Raw genomic sequence first — 15,980 nt, forward strand, 5'->3', positions numbered from 1 at the left:
ATTCTCCAGCCTGCAGACTGTCCCCCAGCCCAGAGAAGGAGCGTGGGGGAGGGGGATGAAAGTTCATTTGTGTGCTTTTATTTGACTGGGTAGATTTTGTCATTGCTAAAAAAAATCCATTCCTTTATTTATCCATTCAATTAATGTTTATTGAGTTCCTACTTATGCAAACTGCTGCTGCTGCTAAGTCGCTTCAGTCGTGTCTGACTCTGTGCGACCCCATAGATGGCAGCCCACCAGGCTCCCCCGTCCCTGGGATTCTCCAGGCAAGAACCCTGGAGTGGGTTGCCATTTCCTTCTCCAATGCATGAAAGTGAAAAGTGAAAGTGAAGTTGCTCAGTCGTGTCCGACTCTTAGTGACCTCATGGACTGCAGTCTCCCAGGCTCCTCCATCCATGGGACTTTCCCGGCAAGAGTACTAGAGTGGGGTGCTATTGCCTTCTCCAGACTTATGCAGACTATATAGTAACATAGTTGTGACTGGTGGGTTTTCAGTAAAGTAGGCACATCTATTTCATAAATATGCAAGCTTAAAATTTTATGCTTTAGAAGCCGTGGGCTTCTTGAGACTTCCCTGGCAGTCCTGTGTTTAGGACTCAGTGCTTTCACTGCTGGGATCCTGGTTTCGATCCCTGGTCAGGGAACTAAGATCCTGCAAGCCTCCCCACCCCACACACAAAAAAAAAAAGGAAGGAAAAAGAAGCCATGGGCTTCTTAGACTGACCCTCCTGTTATACAGCAACATGAGCTGACCTCTCCTAAAGGCAGCTCTCCTACATGGTCTGGTCATGCCAGCACATGGGGCTCTGAAGGGGAATATCTTACAGAGACAAAAGAAGACCTCTAATGGATTTTAAAATGTTTGTCTTTACTATGTATTATTCAAACTGAAAATAAAGTCAGTGGTTGAAAATAGAAGCCTTTATCCCAAACCACATAACCTTATCTACTAAGTATCTCTGGTGAAAATAGCATTTCTTCCAAGCAGAGTAGCCATGCCTGTTATCTGTGTCCAGCTTCTCCTGGAGTTACCTAGTTTCAGGGCACCGTCCCCAGCCAGGAGCAGCCAGACACTCAGTGGGAGGTTAGCTGCCTGCAAAGGGCAGCCAGCTACCTGCAGGAGGGCGCACACTACAGTGCAGTTCTTGTGTTTTGCTTGAAGGTTTATGAAGGTTACGGCCAAACGGAGTGCACGGCGGGATGTACCTTCACCACACCTGGGGACTGGACCTCAGGTAGGATGGGCTGGAGATGCGGGAACGAGTTAGAACAGCAAGCTCGAAAACTTCCTCTTGGAGAGTATATTTACAAGGGCACTTAGGAAATAGAAGAAAAACATTGATGGTGGTTTTGTCTGGGTTGTGGCATTATGGATTTGGTTTTTTTGTTACATATTTTTGTACTTGCTTTTTTTGTGTATTTTCCTATTTCTTCCATAGATAATTAGAAGTCATGTTTTAAAAGAAAAGTAACAGATCACAAAATACAGCTCCAGATAGAAAAATACCTATAATATCAATATATTGGATTTTATAGTTTCTAAATATCACAGTCTAGCCTATAGTCATTTTAGAATGAAGGAAGCAGGCTGCAAATTGGATATGACCTAAGAGGGAGGGGCACGTTTATAGCAGCCGATGTGCTATTTCTTGAAGGGCCATTTCAGAGGCTCTTTGGAACTATGGTCTCCTGTGACTGCAACATCTAGAAGGCAGTGGCAACCTCAGAGAGGGGCAACTACTGCCCACAACCTCATTCTGAAGAGACTTATTTTTTAGGACAAGGAGGAGGTAGTAGGTATTGGCCTGTACATGTATTGGCCATCACCAAATTTAGACCAAATGCTGGAAGAATATGAAAAACATTCATCAAAAGACTCCTTCCAGATACCAGCTTCCTCTGTGAGCCTGGGGCTACCCTTCATGCTTAAGTTTGCTCAACTATAACTAGAAAACGTGGAATGATGTGCATAGGAAAGAAACATGCTTAGTAATGCAACTATTTTCTGAGCACCTTGAGGCAGTCAGCAGAAACATGATAGGTGGACTCTAAATTGAAATCACATTTGGCCAAGTGAGGTACAGAAGCATTTTTTTTGTTTGTTTTCTGAGTTTTATCTCCTTAAACTCCTGCTGAGTGAAGTATATCTTGTATGCAAAGTTTTTGGTCTCCCTACCACTGGCAGATTTACTACAAGGAGTGTATTCTGAGATCCTGGCTCATTAACTTTTTTCTTGTTATGCCATATTATATATAATATGCCATATTATATGATTGCTTACATATGTACCCTTCCTTTTGGACACTTTCTTCCCTCTTGTGATACCCTCCGCATTATCACATGTGAAGGTTTGGAGATTTTACCTTTTTTAGGCATCCTTACCATAAAAACATATGAAAGTTTATCAAGTATGAGAGGATAGCTGTCTTTGTACAATACTGTAAAAGATTTGACAACATCTCATTTAAAAGAGAAAGTGGCAGAGCCTCCTTTTTGTTTTCGTGGCTCACTTTATTTCAGGACCTTGGCCAGCACCTGCATAAAAATCCTCTGCTTTGCCAATAAACTGTGTAACAACCAGTTATTAGAACATAGCTTAGTTGTAGTTTTGTGATTGGAATATAGAAGACCAAGAAAATGTAAAGTCTTATTTGAGGTGTGAGGGAGAGAGAATTGTAGATGATTATTATGCACATTAATCAACAGTTTTGTGACTGGGGGAAAAGCAATAATGACTATTTTATGATCCTCAAACCAAAAGAACAAAGCTAGTGGAGGTGATGGAATTCCAGTTGAGCTATTCCAAATCTTAAAGATGATGCTGTGAAAGTGCTGCACTCAATATGCCAGCAAATTTGGAAAACTCAGGAGATGGTGACTGCCACCGTGAAATAAAAAGATTCTTGCTCCTTGGAAGAAAACTTATGACCAACCTAGAGAGCGTATTGAAAAGCAGAGACATTACTTTGTCAACAAAGGTCCGTCTAGTCAAAGCTATGGTTTTTCAGGTAGTCATGTATGGATGTGAGAGTTGGACTATAAAAAAAGCTGAGCACCAAAGAATTGATCCTTTTGAAATGTGGTGTTGGAGAAGACTCTTGAGAGTCCCTTGGACTGCAAGGAGATCCAACCAGTCAATCTTCAAGAAAATCAGTCCTGAATATTCATTGGAAGGACTGATGCTGAAGCTGAAACTCCAATACTTTGGCTACCTGATGGGAAGAACTGACCCATCAGAAAAGACCCTGTTGCTGGGAAAGATTGAAGGTGGGAACAGGGGATGACAGAAGATGAGATGGTTGGATGGCGTCACCGACTCACTCGATGGACATGAGTTTGAGTAAGTTCCGGGAGTTGGTGATGGACAGAGAAGCCTGGTGTGCTGCAGTCCAGGGGTCTCAAAGAGTTGGATATGATTAAGCGACTGAAATGAACTGAACTGAACTGAAACAAAACCAAAAGATACGATCTAATAATGGGGAAATGTCTTAATATAAAACATCCTGACTGTGTGGTTGGTGTGGGTGTGAGCCTCCCATCTGGGCCCTGTGAGTCTGTCCAACTGGACGGATGTAGAACAAAGGCCCCGCAGGGGTTCGTTGGCCTCACCTTGCTCCAAAACTTTATCATCAGTGCTTGCCTGTCTAAAGGTGTGTTGCTTTCCATCCACAATTCCCCACTGTGACCACCTGAGGGGTTTTACATGGCATGGAGCATCTTCAGTCCTGAAATTGAAATGAACGCTGAACAATGCCCCTTTGTTCTGGTGTTTTAGGACACGTAGGGGCACCTCTGCCCTGCAATCATATCAAGCTCGTCGATGTCGAGGAACTGAACTACTGGACCAGCAAAGGAGAAGGAGAGGTAAACTTGAGTGTTTAGCCATTCATGTCTGTGGATGCTTTATTATGTAGGGAGTAAAAGGGAAAAAAAAATGGAATTATTTTCCTTTCACCTTATGTGTAAAGTCATTTCATATTCCTGATTAATTTAAGCCCAACTAAATTAAGCATTTCCTCTCCTGTTTATGAAGTAACCAACCCCCAAGGATGGGGCTGGGCTGATCTAAAATAAGATTTGGGATTACTAAACTTTTTTTTAAAACCCATTTTTTTTCTTAAGTGGCATGGCCTGAGCTGTGTATCTGTCCAAACAGAAATGTGACCATTTGGAGATAGGCCAGATGGGGTAGATAGAGCTTACCGGCACTTGCTGATCCCATGGGAGTGGATGGGAATGCTGAGTGCCTGGTCATGACGCAGGGCATCAGGCATCTCTGGCAGAATTAGCCAGCCTTCTGTCTCCGGGGAGACACCATCCAGTGCTGCAGAGCAGTACATACCGAAGGCCACTGGGTTCCTGAGGAAGAGGGGATGGCAGAGGTAGGCCTGGGGAGTCAGAGCAGAGAAGTCACTGCTTGAGAGAATGCCGGTGGCCATTCGTGTCCTTTTTTTCCACCACTGTGGTTTCCTCAGTGGATTTCCTGAGGGATAGTGTACATTTTTCTACACATGCCTCATGACAGCCTCTTGTCAGGGTTCCCTATGCTGCGTCCTGAGAAAAACCAGGTGTTTGTCCCTACAGATATGTGTGAGAGGACCAAATGTGTTCAAAGGTTACTTGAAAGACCCAGAGAGGACAAAGGAAGCCCTGGATGATGACGGCTGGCTTCACACTGGAGACATCGGGAAATGGCTGCCGGTGCGTACGTTGGAACCATGGACCTCCACACATTTTGGTGGTAGGAGTGTGTGTCATCTGGTTCACTCCCGAGGCAGGAGTCTTTATGTCCACCCTGACAATCAGTCATTCCAGAAAACCTCAGGGAATTGGGAGGTTCTTTCTTACCTTGCCCCCAAAGCTTCCTTCTCCATCCTCCTGGTGAAGGTGACAGGGATCTTTGGGGAGCATAGAATTGGAGTTTGAGGCCCACTGCCTACCCTTAAGTGGCCTCCTAGAAGAAGTCTGACAGTGCTCTGAAATCTGATGGATAAAGTATTGTACATGGAACAAGGGGTTCATAGCTCTCGGAGATCTGAGAAAGGCAGGGCCTGGGACACTGGCCTCCAGCTGAGAGGTGACACTGAGTGATGTGAAAAGCTTGGAGCTGGGCAGGAGGATTCTAGGGTTCTTTTGTCTCTGCTAGCAGCTACTCCGGTGACCTTGAACAAAGTTTTATCCCTCCCCGTGGCTTCGTATTAACTCCCTTGTAGAATAAGAGAGTAAGCTACATGGCATTCTTTAGCTGTGGCCCCCAACTTTTAGTTAAAACCAGTTATGGGAATTAAAAACCAGTTATCAGTTAAAACCAGATTCATTTTGATATTTGGCTTTTATTTAATTTAGAATAAAAAAAAAAAACAAAAAACAGTTATGGTGATTCATTCTATCATTTGTAAAATGGGGGTAATAACACTGCTTACCTCTGTGGTCATGTTGTAAGGAAGAAATGAGATTACAGTGTACCTGTAAAGCCCTTAACACACTACCTGGCACATAGCATATGCTTAGGTGAAAGCTGTGACCACAAAAAAGGCTCCATCCCTGAAACGAAGAGCCCCCCACCTGCTGCAGCCCACCCCAGGAAACCATTCCTGTGTCTCTGGGAAATTGCTAAGGCCTTGGGTGGATGTTCTGAGATGTCGAGTTTATCGGGCAGGTTAGTGATGTTGAGCCCTCCAGGGGCTGGTGAGCCGATTTGCTGCTTGGAACTGTGCACTTCACTGGGAGATACCCTCACTCCTGCAGCAGACGTGCGTGTGCCCCCACCGTGTACCCAGAACCAGGGACTCTGCTCAGGGAAGAGAGGTGTCTTTAGATGCTACCCAACCTAGTGTGATGGGCATGAGATGACGGCCATGCTCACCTGGGGGAGAGGCAGAGAAGAACAGGCGCCCACTGGCTCTGAGTCTCAGAATGTATGTCCTGTCCCAAGAGAGGGGAGAGCAGAAGGACAGTCAGGGCAGGAGTAGTAGCGGCACTAAGTTGAGGAAAACTAGGGCGTGAGGCAAGCACTTCTAGCTGAGGACCCACAGTGGAGGAGAGAGGCTGGAGAAGCAAGCAGGGCCCTGGACACTGGCAGAGGGTAGATTGTCCTGTCAGCTAATGAAGCCCAGGCTTCAGGCCTTGCCTGTATAGGCCCCTTTCAAGGCTCTGTACTTCATTTAGTATTAGGGGGGAGTCCTCAAAATTGGGGAAGAACTTGGGGGAAAGTCCCACAAAACCGCACCTGCCACGGATGCCCTAAAACTCAGATGAAACCACCCACCTTGCAGGGTGTTGTGAGAAGCAAGTAAATTGATCCATGCAAGAACTCACAGCCCAACACAGTAGGCAGACAGTCTGTGGGAGTCAATTTTTTAAATTATTATTATGTTGGAATAGTGTTAGATAGGTCAGGGAAAAAGTTCTAAGTTTCTGATCCAGAAAGACCTGGTGTAAGTCCTGGTTCTCTCACCTCCTACCTACATGGCTTTGGAGGAGTTGACTGACCCCTCTAATCCTCACCTTCACCGTTTGTGAAATGGAGGTGATGACACCCAACTCACAGGGTGCCACGAGGCCCAAAGAAGCCAGTGTGGTGGAAGTGCTTGATGTCCAGGCTGGATTTTGAGCAAAACAAGGCCTGCTTGTTTTTCTCTTCTGGTGAGATTACTGTGGTTCTGATAATTGAACACATAGAGTGGGGCCAGAGTGTGTGCACACGTTAGATAAGGAAGTGGTTTTGATGGGAGGAAGAGTCGACTGTAAGGAGGACTTATGCGAGGACGGGTGAGCCTGACTACTGGAAGTCCCAGGAGAGTGCAGTGGCAAGGCCATCTCTAGGTTTGGGGCTTGGGGAATGGAGCAGGCTTGAGGAGGGTCATCCTTTAGGGCACACTGCATTGTGCAGGGCAAACAGCCTGGTTTTTTGTTTGTTTGTTTGTTTGTTTAGTCTTTTGAGGATAGTGAGGTTCTGAGGCTAGAACTCAGTGAAGAGCTCTGGCAGGAAGCTCAGACAGATGCAGGAGTGGCCACTGAGGAGATAAATGATAGTCACCTCAAGGGACGTTGTCAGTGGAAGTGGGGACATGGCTGCATTCAAGGGTTGAGCCAAAGGAGAGAGACCAACCTATTCACCTCGGAAATTCAAAGAGATGTAAGGGAGTCAGGGAAGTGGGTGGGGGTCCTGGAAGCCAGGGGCTCAAGCACTCACTGCCCAGGGGTGGCCTGCCTGCCGCAGAAATCTTGGAGAGAGAGGGCCCCTCCTGCCATCTGGGGGCCTCCACCAGAGCTGTGCTGTGTGCTGATGGATGGAGAGTCCATCCTTTGGGAGTGGTGGCCTAAGCGTGGTTCACGGGGCGAATCTGAAGATGCAGATGAGAAAAGGGACAGCTGGAGTGAGGGCCTTGGTGAGAGGAGCCCCAATGGGAAGGTGGGGAGCCTTCTGAGGAGGAGGGCACCTGTTGCTGGGCACCTGGCTGGCAGGGCTGGGAGGGGGAATGAGGCACATGCTGAGCGGAGAGGACAGTGGGCACTCGGCCCAGCAGAGCTTGAGAGCTGCCCACTTGTGTACACACTGTCCCTCTCTGGCCACATGGTGACTTTGTGAGGGCAGAGACGTTGGGTGCACGAGCAGATCCAGTGGGGCATGCAGGCTGGGACAGGGCGGGGGTTGAGGGGCTATGGCACGAATAAGTGAGGGGCTCAAGCTTGGGAATGCCATCTTTTTATGAAGCTGCTTATCCAACTCCACAGACTGGTACTCTTAAAATTATTGATCGGAAGAAGCATATATTTAAACTTGCTCAGGGAGAATATGTTGCGCCCGAGATGATTGAGAATATCTACATCCGGAGTGAGCCTGTTGCCCAAGTCTATGTCCACGGGGACAGCTTAAAGGTGAGTCCCCAGGCTCCCGCCTTCCCACATGTGCCGGGCCTGATGAGAATTTGGGGAATGATTTCCTAAGTATCTGGTATTTGATTTAAAATGATGACCATTCATTTCCGACACTGGTATTATCTGGCATATAAGATCAGGAGAGAAAATGTTTATCTAAGGGAGAAATCTTGATTGCTTATAGTTTGATAAATTTGCAATTAAGGTAAATAAGTTGCTTGAAGTAGTAGTAATGTACATTCCCACTACTTTTAACTTATGCTTCATCTACTTCCAAGAGGAATTCTGAGGTAATATGGTGAAGCAAGATTCAGGGTTTCTGCTGTTTTGGTTTTAAAATATGTAAGTGAACTTTACAGATAAATAGGTGCAATATTGCAAGTAATTGTACTGATTATAATGTACAATGTATTAAGCTTAATACTTAATGTATTAAGCTAGTATACTAATACAGTTTAGGATTAAATTATTTGGAGAGAATTTCTATTTATTCTACTTTTCAGTATCATTTAGATCTGAAGTAGAAGGATTACTGTGAATATATTCTCTGCTATCATTGCATGCTCAGTTGCTTAGTTGTGTCTGACTCTTTACAACCCCGTGGACTGTAACCCTCCAAGGCTCCTCTGTCCATGGGATTTCCCAGGCAAAAATACTGGAGTGGGTTGCCATTTCCTACTCCAGGGGATCTTCCCAACCCAGGGATCGAACCTGAGTCTCTTGCATCTCCTGCACTGGCAGGCAGATTCTTTGACACTGTGTCCCCTGGGAAGCCCATGGGCTGTCATTAGATTTATGTAGTTAAAGACTATTATTTTTTTAAGAAAATACTTTAAAAATTAAAATTGTGTTCTTGATGAATGAGGAGCATATTAATGAATCAGTTTCAAAATGGTCTGGAAATACTTAGAAATGTATGTGTTTTTGATGTAGAGTTGGTTGATTAGTATCCTAAAGATGGTCTCATTTAAATTTGTCATGAGAATTAAAGGTACATACAGGACTAACCTTACTGATTTTTAATCTCCTTTAAGCTTATTTTTTATTAATCAATCTTTTACAAAGTTAGGGAAATATATCAGAGATATTCAAGAATATTTCTGTCAAGAATGTGTGATATGTTAGTGGAAATGTTTCATAAGCATTTACATATTTTTAGAAAAGAGTAGAGTCTGAGAATACCAAGATAAGTTTTAATGGTGGACCACAAATAACCACTTTAAAAACTTTTGTCATAACTATGTTTTCCTCTGGTGGGATCACAGGCCTTTTTGGTGGGCATTGTCGTGCCCGACGCAGAAGTCATGCCCTCTTGGGCCCAGAAGAGAGGAATTGAAGGGACGTATGCAGAGCTCTGCACAAATAAGGTCTGTACCTGGGGGCTGTTTCCTCAAAGCCTGCCGGACCTTCTAACATACTGCATAATGAGAGAACACAAAAACAGTAGCCCAAGTGAAATTTGAGCCAGTAGGGAAATTTCCAAGTTCATTTTATAAGTGGTGGGAGTCCTAAATCAGAGGTTTGTCTTTTGTTATTGTTGTAGAAGAACCTTAATTCCTCTTAGAATACTTGATAAACGTTTGAATTTTCCATCCAGGAGACATCACAGAAAGCATGTCCAGCCCTGTTTTGCAGCTTGCAGCAGAGTCCAGGGAGTGAGGGGGCTTGCCCAGAGCCACACAGCTGGTTAACAGCAGTGTCAGATGTGAGCGTAGGCCTTCTGACAGCCCTGTTCTTTCCTGATGGGAGGTAGATTTTGTGTCTACTGGGCTTAGAGAGACAGTCATAGAATTGTAAAAGCAACACAGTTCTTCCTGCTGAGAGCATTAGCTGCTCACACCTTCCAGAAACCTCCTGGCACATGTGTGGTTCTGTGGAAGAGGATCTCTGTGCCCTGACTTGTTATTAGCCCTTCAGTCACACGATCTGTTTCTTAGCAGTGTGAACTCTAGAGCTCCCACCAGGCCCTGGGCTCTTCTGGGGGTGACAAGGCACCAGGGACTCAGCAGGCTGACCAGAGGGCTGATTTTTAGAAAAGCTGAGTAGTCCCTTAGCCTGCTCTCAGGCGCTCCTTAGGCCTTGCCAGCACTTACTTACCAGATGAGAGGTGGTGATTGGCTTGCTGCCAGGGAGTGTCAGCCACAGCTGGGGGTTCAAACGGTGGGGGCACGTGTTGGTATGGTTACTAGTTGTACTTTGCTCAAAACTCACTGATTCTTCTATCTCCATTTTGAAATGTGATTTTGCCTTGTAATTTTACCTATATGGTTTGATTCAGGAGCTGAAGAAAGCCATTTTAGAAGATATGGTGAGGTTAGGACAAGAAAGTGGACTCCACTCTTTTGAACAGGTAACTGTTACCTTTTCCATACTTGTTACCGCCCTTTACGTAGGGATGGAAATTAAAGCAACCGACGGTGACCCTAACCTAGATTCCCTATCCTCCACACTGTGCCCTGCAGGCAGGCTATGTACCAGCAGACCTCCGAAAGCCTGTTCCAAGCTGACTTTGCAGCAACCTGCAATCTAACTAAAAGAGGTTGTCTGCTAAGTGAGACTGCACTCATTGTCCTCATAATAACAAATGTTCATAAAGCTGAAATATGTTCCTAGCTGTCACCGGTAGAGCGTGTCTACATGGTGTGTCTCTGAGCTGTGTGCAGTACTCAAAAGCAGCAGAGCCCTGTCTCATTTTTATTTTTATGGGGACTGTCTTCTTGGCTGCAGCCGGTGATCTTACTTGCTGGGACATGGAAAAGATTGCCCTTCTGGGGCCAGGGATCTGTCAGCCCAGTGTGCTCTTTACAAAGAGGAGGAAACAAAGAGTGTGCTGGGAGTGGACACAGCAAACCTCTTAAGACTTTTTGACTTTGCAAGGTTGGGCCTCTTTTTTGTAACTGAATTCATGAGCATACTTGGTCCTTCTTACACATACCATGTGTAATCCTCTGTAGTCAAAAATTCAAAAGCACAATTCTTTAAACAGAAAAATATTAATATGGATTTTAAGAAATTCCCCAGTATGCATTTAATATAATTGTTTTTCATAAAATGTTTCTCCAACAGAGTCTGTAGGGTTTATGAGAATTTTTTAATTTTATATGTTCATTTTGATGTTAACCCAAAACCATTTTTAAACCAGTTTTAAATATATTGCTAAAATTCTTACAGCAATTATTTGGCAATTAGAAAACAGTTCCACAGATTAAGACTTTAATTTCTTAAGTAAACACAGTTTCAGGGTTTGAGAGAAATGTTTTTCTTTTGAAATAGATCTTTACATTAATCTAGGTTGAGAAACACTGCTTTGCCTGCATCTGTCAGCATGTTTTTGGGCAGATAAGACCTGGATAAATAGATCCTTATTTTAAAAAATTATAAAATCTAAGGCATTCAGGGAAGTCACATATATCTTTCTGAATGCAAAGTCAGTTCTGGCATGATAATTATTTAAATTTTTAAATTTGCTAGAACTGACTTCATTGCTTCTCCATCAAGGGAAGCTGTGTGACTACAGACATGATCCTGTACGTAGAGCAGGGGCCACAGAGTGGTTGGAGACCTGGTGCGTCTGGGCCTCTGTTACCTGAATGGCTGGCGGTAAGGGCGCTGGGGATGCACTGGGATCCTACAGATATCCTTGTGATTCCCAAGGCTTGCACGCCCCCTGCTGGATGTGGGCTGTGTGACCTGCCTCAGGGTACATGGAGAATTGTAACTGATTCTCTTTCCTGGAAAAGACTACCACTCTTAAGGTTATGTTTAAAGAACCTTTTCCAGTGTTAACCATTGCTCAAATTAGAGCTTTTACTGAGAGTGGGCATATTCTTAACTTTCCATATGCCTTAAGCAGAGTTTCTGCTCTATTAATCTGCCCTTGCCATGGTAACCTCAAATACAGAGAAGTCATGTGGCATCCCAAAGGCCTGAGTTTCATTGCCAGGGCTGTTTGTTACCTCTCCATTTTCTCTGTTCTCATTCTCCTCTTAGTTTGTCTGTGGCATCCTCCCCACCACAGCCAGCGTGTACCCTCAGCTGACCACAGGCGAGCAAAAACCAGGCTTCGTGCCTGAGAAGGGTATGCTCCTAGTTGTATTCTAAAGCTTGACATAAATTATTCCAGTTAAGCCATAATCTATTGTCAGCTAGTCCTTTTCCCTTTCCTCATAAAAGAATGATCAATTAAGGCTTTTGCTAATTTTTTAACAGCACCCTCCCCTGCTGCCTCCACCCCAAATACATACCCAAGCCCAAGGCTTAAATCATTCAACAGAAACATTAGGAGTTGAGACTTACTGGGCAGGATTGATCTGAATTAAACTTTGAATTAGATGAAAATTTAATGTAATTTAATTTTCAGAAACAATTCCTAGAACTAGGCCAACCATCATTAATTTATGGAGATCTTTGGGAGATATTTCTTAATGAGTAGAAAGGAAGCATTTAAAATAACTGTATCAATAATTAAAACATATAGGTTCTTGGGAAGTATTTGAGCATACTTAACCATTATTTAACCATTTTCTTGACACTTATATGGCTTATTAGTTTGTATAGGCATATAAATACAAAGTGAACTTTGAAACTTAATAGATCTTTCAAATCCTGACTGCAGAGCCCTTGCTAAATATCTTTTACTGTATTTTCTGTCATTGAAATGAATACTTAATCAGTTTGCCTTTAAATCAGAAATTAATTGAGCATTTCCCTAATTAATTAAATTTTAAAAAATTTCTCCTGTCCTAAATTATTTATTTTGTATTTATTATCTACAGGCAATATTGTGTGTTAAAGTGTTTCACTGAGTAATTCTATTGAATGATTTTTCAGGATTATGAAAATTTCTATGCTTTAGTGAGTTGGCATAAATTGACACTTGTGAAACGTTATATTCCAATATAAAATTTAAATGTTACAGTGTCTTTAAATTAAAAAAAAAAAAAAGAAATCACTGATAACCGTATAGTTTCAAAAAGGGAGCTAACATCAAGTATCTCCTTCCTTCTTTCCACAACAAAAACTTTGTTTATTGCAAACTGGAAAACACATTTTATGTTGTGTTAGGCATAATGGGAGAATAAAGATTTATCCCTTTATTTTCCCAGCCACAATTCAACAATTTGGTTTTATTAGAAAATATGTAATTATAAAAAATGAACATTGGCAAGTTTTGAGAAATTTTTTTTTTCTGGGGAAAAATAAAAAACTAGGTTGGCGACCCACAGTTAAGGTCAGTGTTAGCTAAAGAACTATTTTGACTCATTTTTTCCCAATTACTGATTAGATTTTTAGCTACTGGAGCAATTTGTGCAGGTATTTTCATGGCAGGATTTAAATAGACCCAGGGCCGTAGGTCAGACTGGAGCAGGGACTGGCAGCAGTGCCACTTTGATCTGTTTGTTAAGTGGCTGAAAGGCGCGCTGAGTGCCACATTGCTTGGCTTCCTGCAAGACTGTATTCATTTCCTCTCCTCAGGAAGAGACTGTGTTGTAGAGAGCCACACTAAACTGCAGATGCCCCGGGCAGCGCCTTAGGCTTGCTGCAGGTAGCTGGTTTGACAGATACGCAGAATCTACCAGCTGATGCAGTTCTTTCTTCCTAAGATCATAATGTTTCTTTTACATTCTACTTACCCTCTTAATAGCATAATAGCACCGGTAGCTCTCCCTGTGAGAGTCATCTTCCCCGTACTGTACTGTCTGAAGCTTCTGCTTATCGCTGCTGGATTTTCAGAGGGGTTCACCCAGGTCCCTGTGGTGAACGTAGACTCTTGTCTCAGTTACACACGTTCTCCACATGCTGTTAGGAAGGCGCATAAGCTGAAACCCAGGCTGCAGAGACACTGTAGAAATGTATATTTTGGCATTGGCATCTCCTTTTAAATATATTATTATTTTCACTTACAGAAGAAGGTGGGTGTGCTGTTGACACTTGTCAGAAGCCTTCCCGTGATACCATTTCTATCAGAAGGAGCTAAGGATGTTAGCTCTGCCACTTTTTCAGTTTCCATTTCATAACAGTAAACATGAGTTACAAAGTTAAACCGCTGTATCTTGGATTAAGTTTTATTTGGATTTTGTTCATCTTTTCTTCATGCTAACTAGTCTTGTTATCAAATGGTGATTTCCAAACTTAAGTAGCCGAACTTAGATAACATGTACCAGACATAAGAGCAGAGCTGCTCTAGTAGATCTAGGGCTTGAGCCAGAGCCTATCTTCTACCCCCACTTTCAACCCAACCCCCTCACTTATCCCTCCCACACCCCACCTTCATGCACCTCTGCTTCTCCCCAACTCCATCCCACCCCTGCCTGTCAGCACCCCACCTTTATGCCCACGTCCACCTCCACGCACCCATCAGCAGTGGCCACTGCGGAACCCCTGGTTCTCAGTGTACTATGGGCCAAAAACATCTCCCTTGGGACCTGTTTCCAGTGACTTTTGGATCCCCTAGGATGATTTGTGTTTGATAGAAGCAAGTTAGGAAAAAAGTATATTCCAGAGGGTACAAAAACTGCCAGCCCTATTCCTTACCAACTCCAGCAACCAACTTACTTACTTGCTTCTTTGAATATCAAGATCACTGAGGGAATTTTCAAACAAAACACTTATTACAAGGACCTTTACAAATTTTGAAACATTAGATAATACCTCTTTTTTGGGCAGGTGCCTCAGATTTCCACGTATGTATATTGGATATCCAAGTAGAAATCCTTCAGATATGTGAAGTAAAGTTGAAGCTGCTACATGTAATGCTAGCTTTAGTTTTAGTGTAGTCCTGTCCTCCCCTTCTCACCACACATGGTTCCCTTAAAATGCTATTCTTTCTATAGCAAAAGTGAATCCTTCATTTGAACAAATTTCTAAGAGGCAAAGGTGAATCTCATTTGTTAATGTTGTGTTCATTTAAAAATCATCACATTTTAAAATTACAAGCATGCATTTAAAAAATGCCAGAATTTGTTAGAATTTTTCTTGAAAGCTTTTTAAGAAGTAGAAAGTATAGCTGTTTTAGGGGTCTTCTTTGAACATTGAGTCTTTGATCTGAAAAATCAGTGAATGCAATGGAGAATTTTCTGGGCCAAGAATTCTTTGTCATATCACAGTATCCACCTGCCAGAACACTAGACAATTGGCATCAGAGATTTTGAAAACAATCCTTGACATGTTGAATTTTTTGTGACTATTTGCATGCATTGATTTTTTTCCCTGAGTTTTTTTGGTTGTTAAATATGCATAACATAAAGTTTCCCATCTTAACCATTTTTAAATGTGTAGTTCAGTGGCATTAGTACATTCATAATGTACAACCATTATCACCACCCATCTCTGTAACTCTTTTCATCTTGTAGAATGAAACTCTGTACCCATTGAACAGTAACTTAATTCCTTCCTTACTCCCAGTCTCTGGAAACCACCGTTTTACTTTCTGTCTCTGTGACTTTGACTACTCTAGGTGTCTTATCTTTTCGTGACTGGCTTATTTCACTTAGCACAATGCCCTCAAATTCATCCATGTTGTGGCATGTGTCAGAATTTCCTTCCTTTATGAATTAAATGTCACTGCATATCTCTGCCACATTTTGCTTATCCATTCATCTGTCAGTGGACATTTGGGTTGCTTCTCCATTGCAGCTGTTGTGAATAATGCTGCTGTGAACATGGATGTACAAATATCTCTTCAAGATCCTGCGTTCAGTTCTTTTGGATACACACACACACTCCAAATGCTGGGTCGTAATTCCGTTTTTAATTTTTGGAGGAACTGCCATACTGTTTTCCATAGTGGCTGCACTATTTTATATTCCTACCAACAGCGCACAAGGATTCCATTTCTCTATATCCTCACCAACACTTGTTATTTTCTCTTTTTTGGATAATAGCCATCCTAATGGGTGTGAGAGTATTTTGTTTTGTTTTTTTAAATAAGTCATTTCCTGATTGTATCCATGGATTTTAAGTAACGGTTCTCCTGTGGCAGTAGCATGTGCCACAGGGACCTTGCACTTTTATTCTCCTGGCTTCTGTAACCCATGCCCCCATTACTGGAGCCATAGAGCAGCCTCTCCCTTCCCCTTGCTATCTTTATCTGGCCAAA

General features: G+C 43.0%; 1 protein-coding gene across 10 annotated transcripts in view; it reads left to right on the plus strand.

The window, feature by feature from the left end:
• The window catches only part of ACSL6 (acyl-CoA synthetase long chain family member 6), a 63,273-nt gene that overhangs the window by 44,725 nt on the left and 2,568 nt on the right, over positions 1–15,980 (plus strand). For all 10 annotated transcript variants that reach the window (XM_086410421.1, XM_086410426.1, XM_086410423.1 and 7 more), the window contains 6 exons: positions 1,163–1,235; positions 3,777–3,865; positions 4,586–4,702; positions 7,739–7,882; positions 9,148–9,249; positions 10,161–10,232. In XM_086410421.1, coding sequence (XP_086266547.1) covers positions 1,163–1,235; positions 3,777–3,865; positions 4,586–4,702; positions 7,739–7,882; positions 9,148–9,249; positions 10,161–10,232 — 597 coding nt within the window. The remainder of the gene's footprint in view (positions 1–1,162; positions 1,236–3,776; positions 3,866–4,585; positions 4,703–7,738; positions 7,883–9,147; positions 9,250–10,160; positions 10,233–15,980) is intronic.

This window comes from Bos grunniens, chromosome 7 (genome assembly GCF_055505025.1).
Source record: "Bos grunniens cultivar Pamir isolate PY7600 chromosome 7, Bosgru_T2T1.0, whole genome shotgun sequence".
In the NCBI taxonomy this organism is placed as follows: Eukaryota; Metazoa; Chordata; class Mammalia; order Artiodactyla; family Bovidae; genus Bos; species Bos grunniens.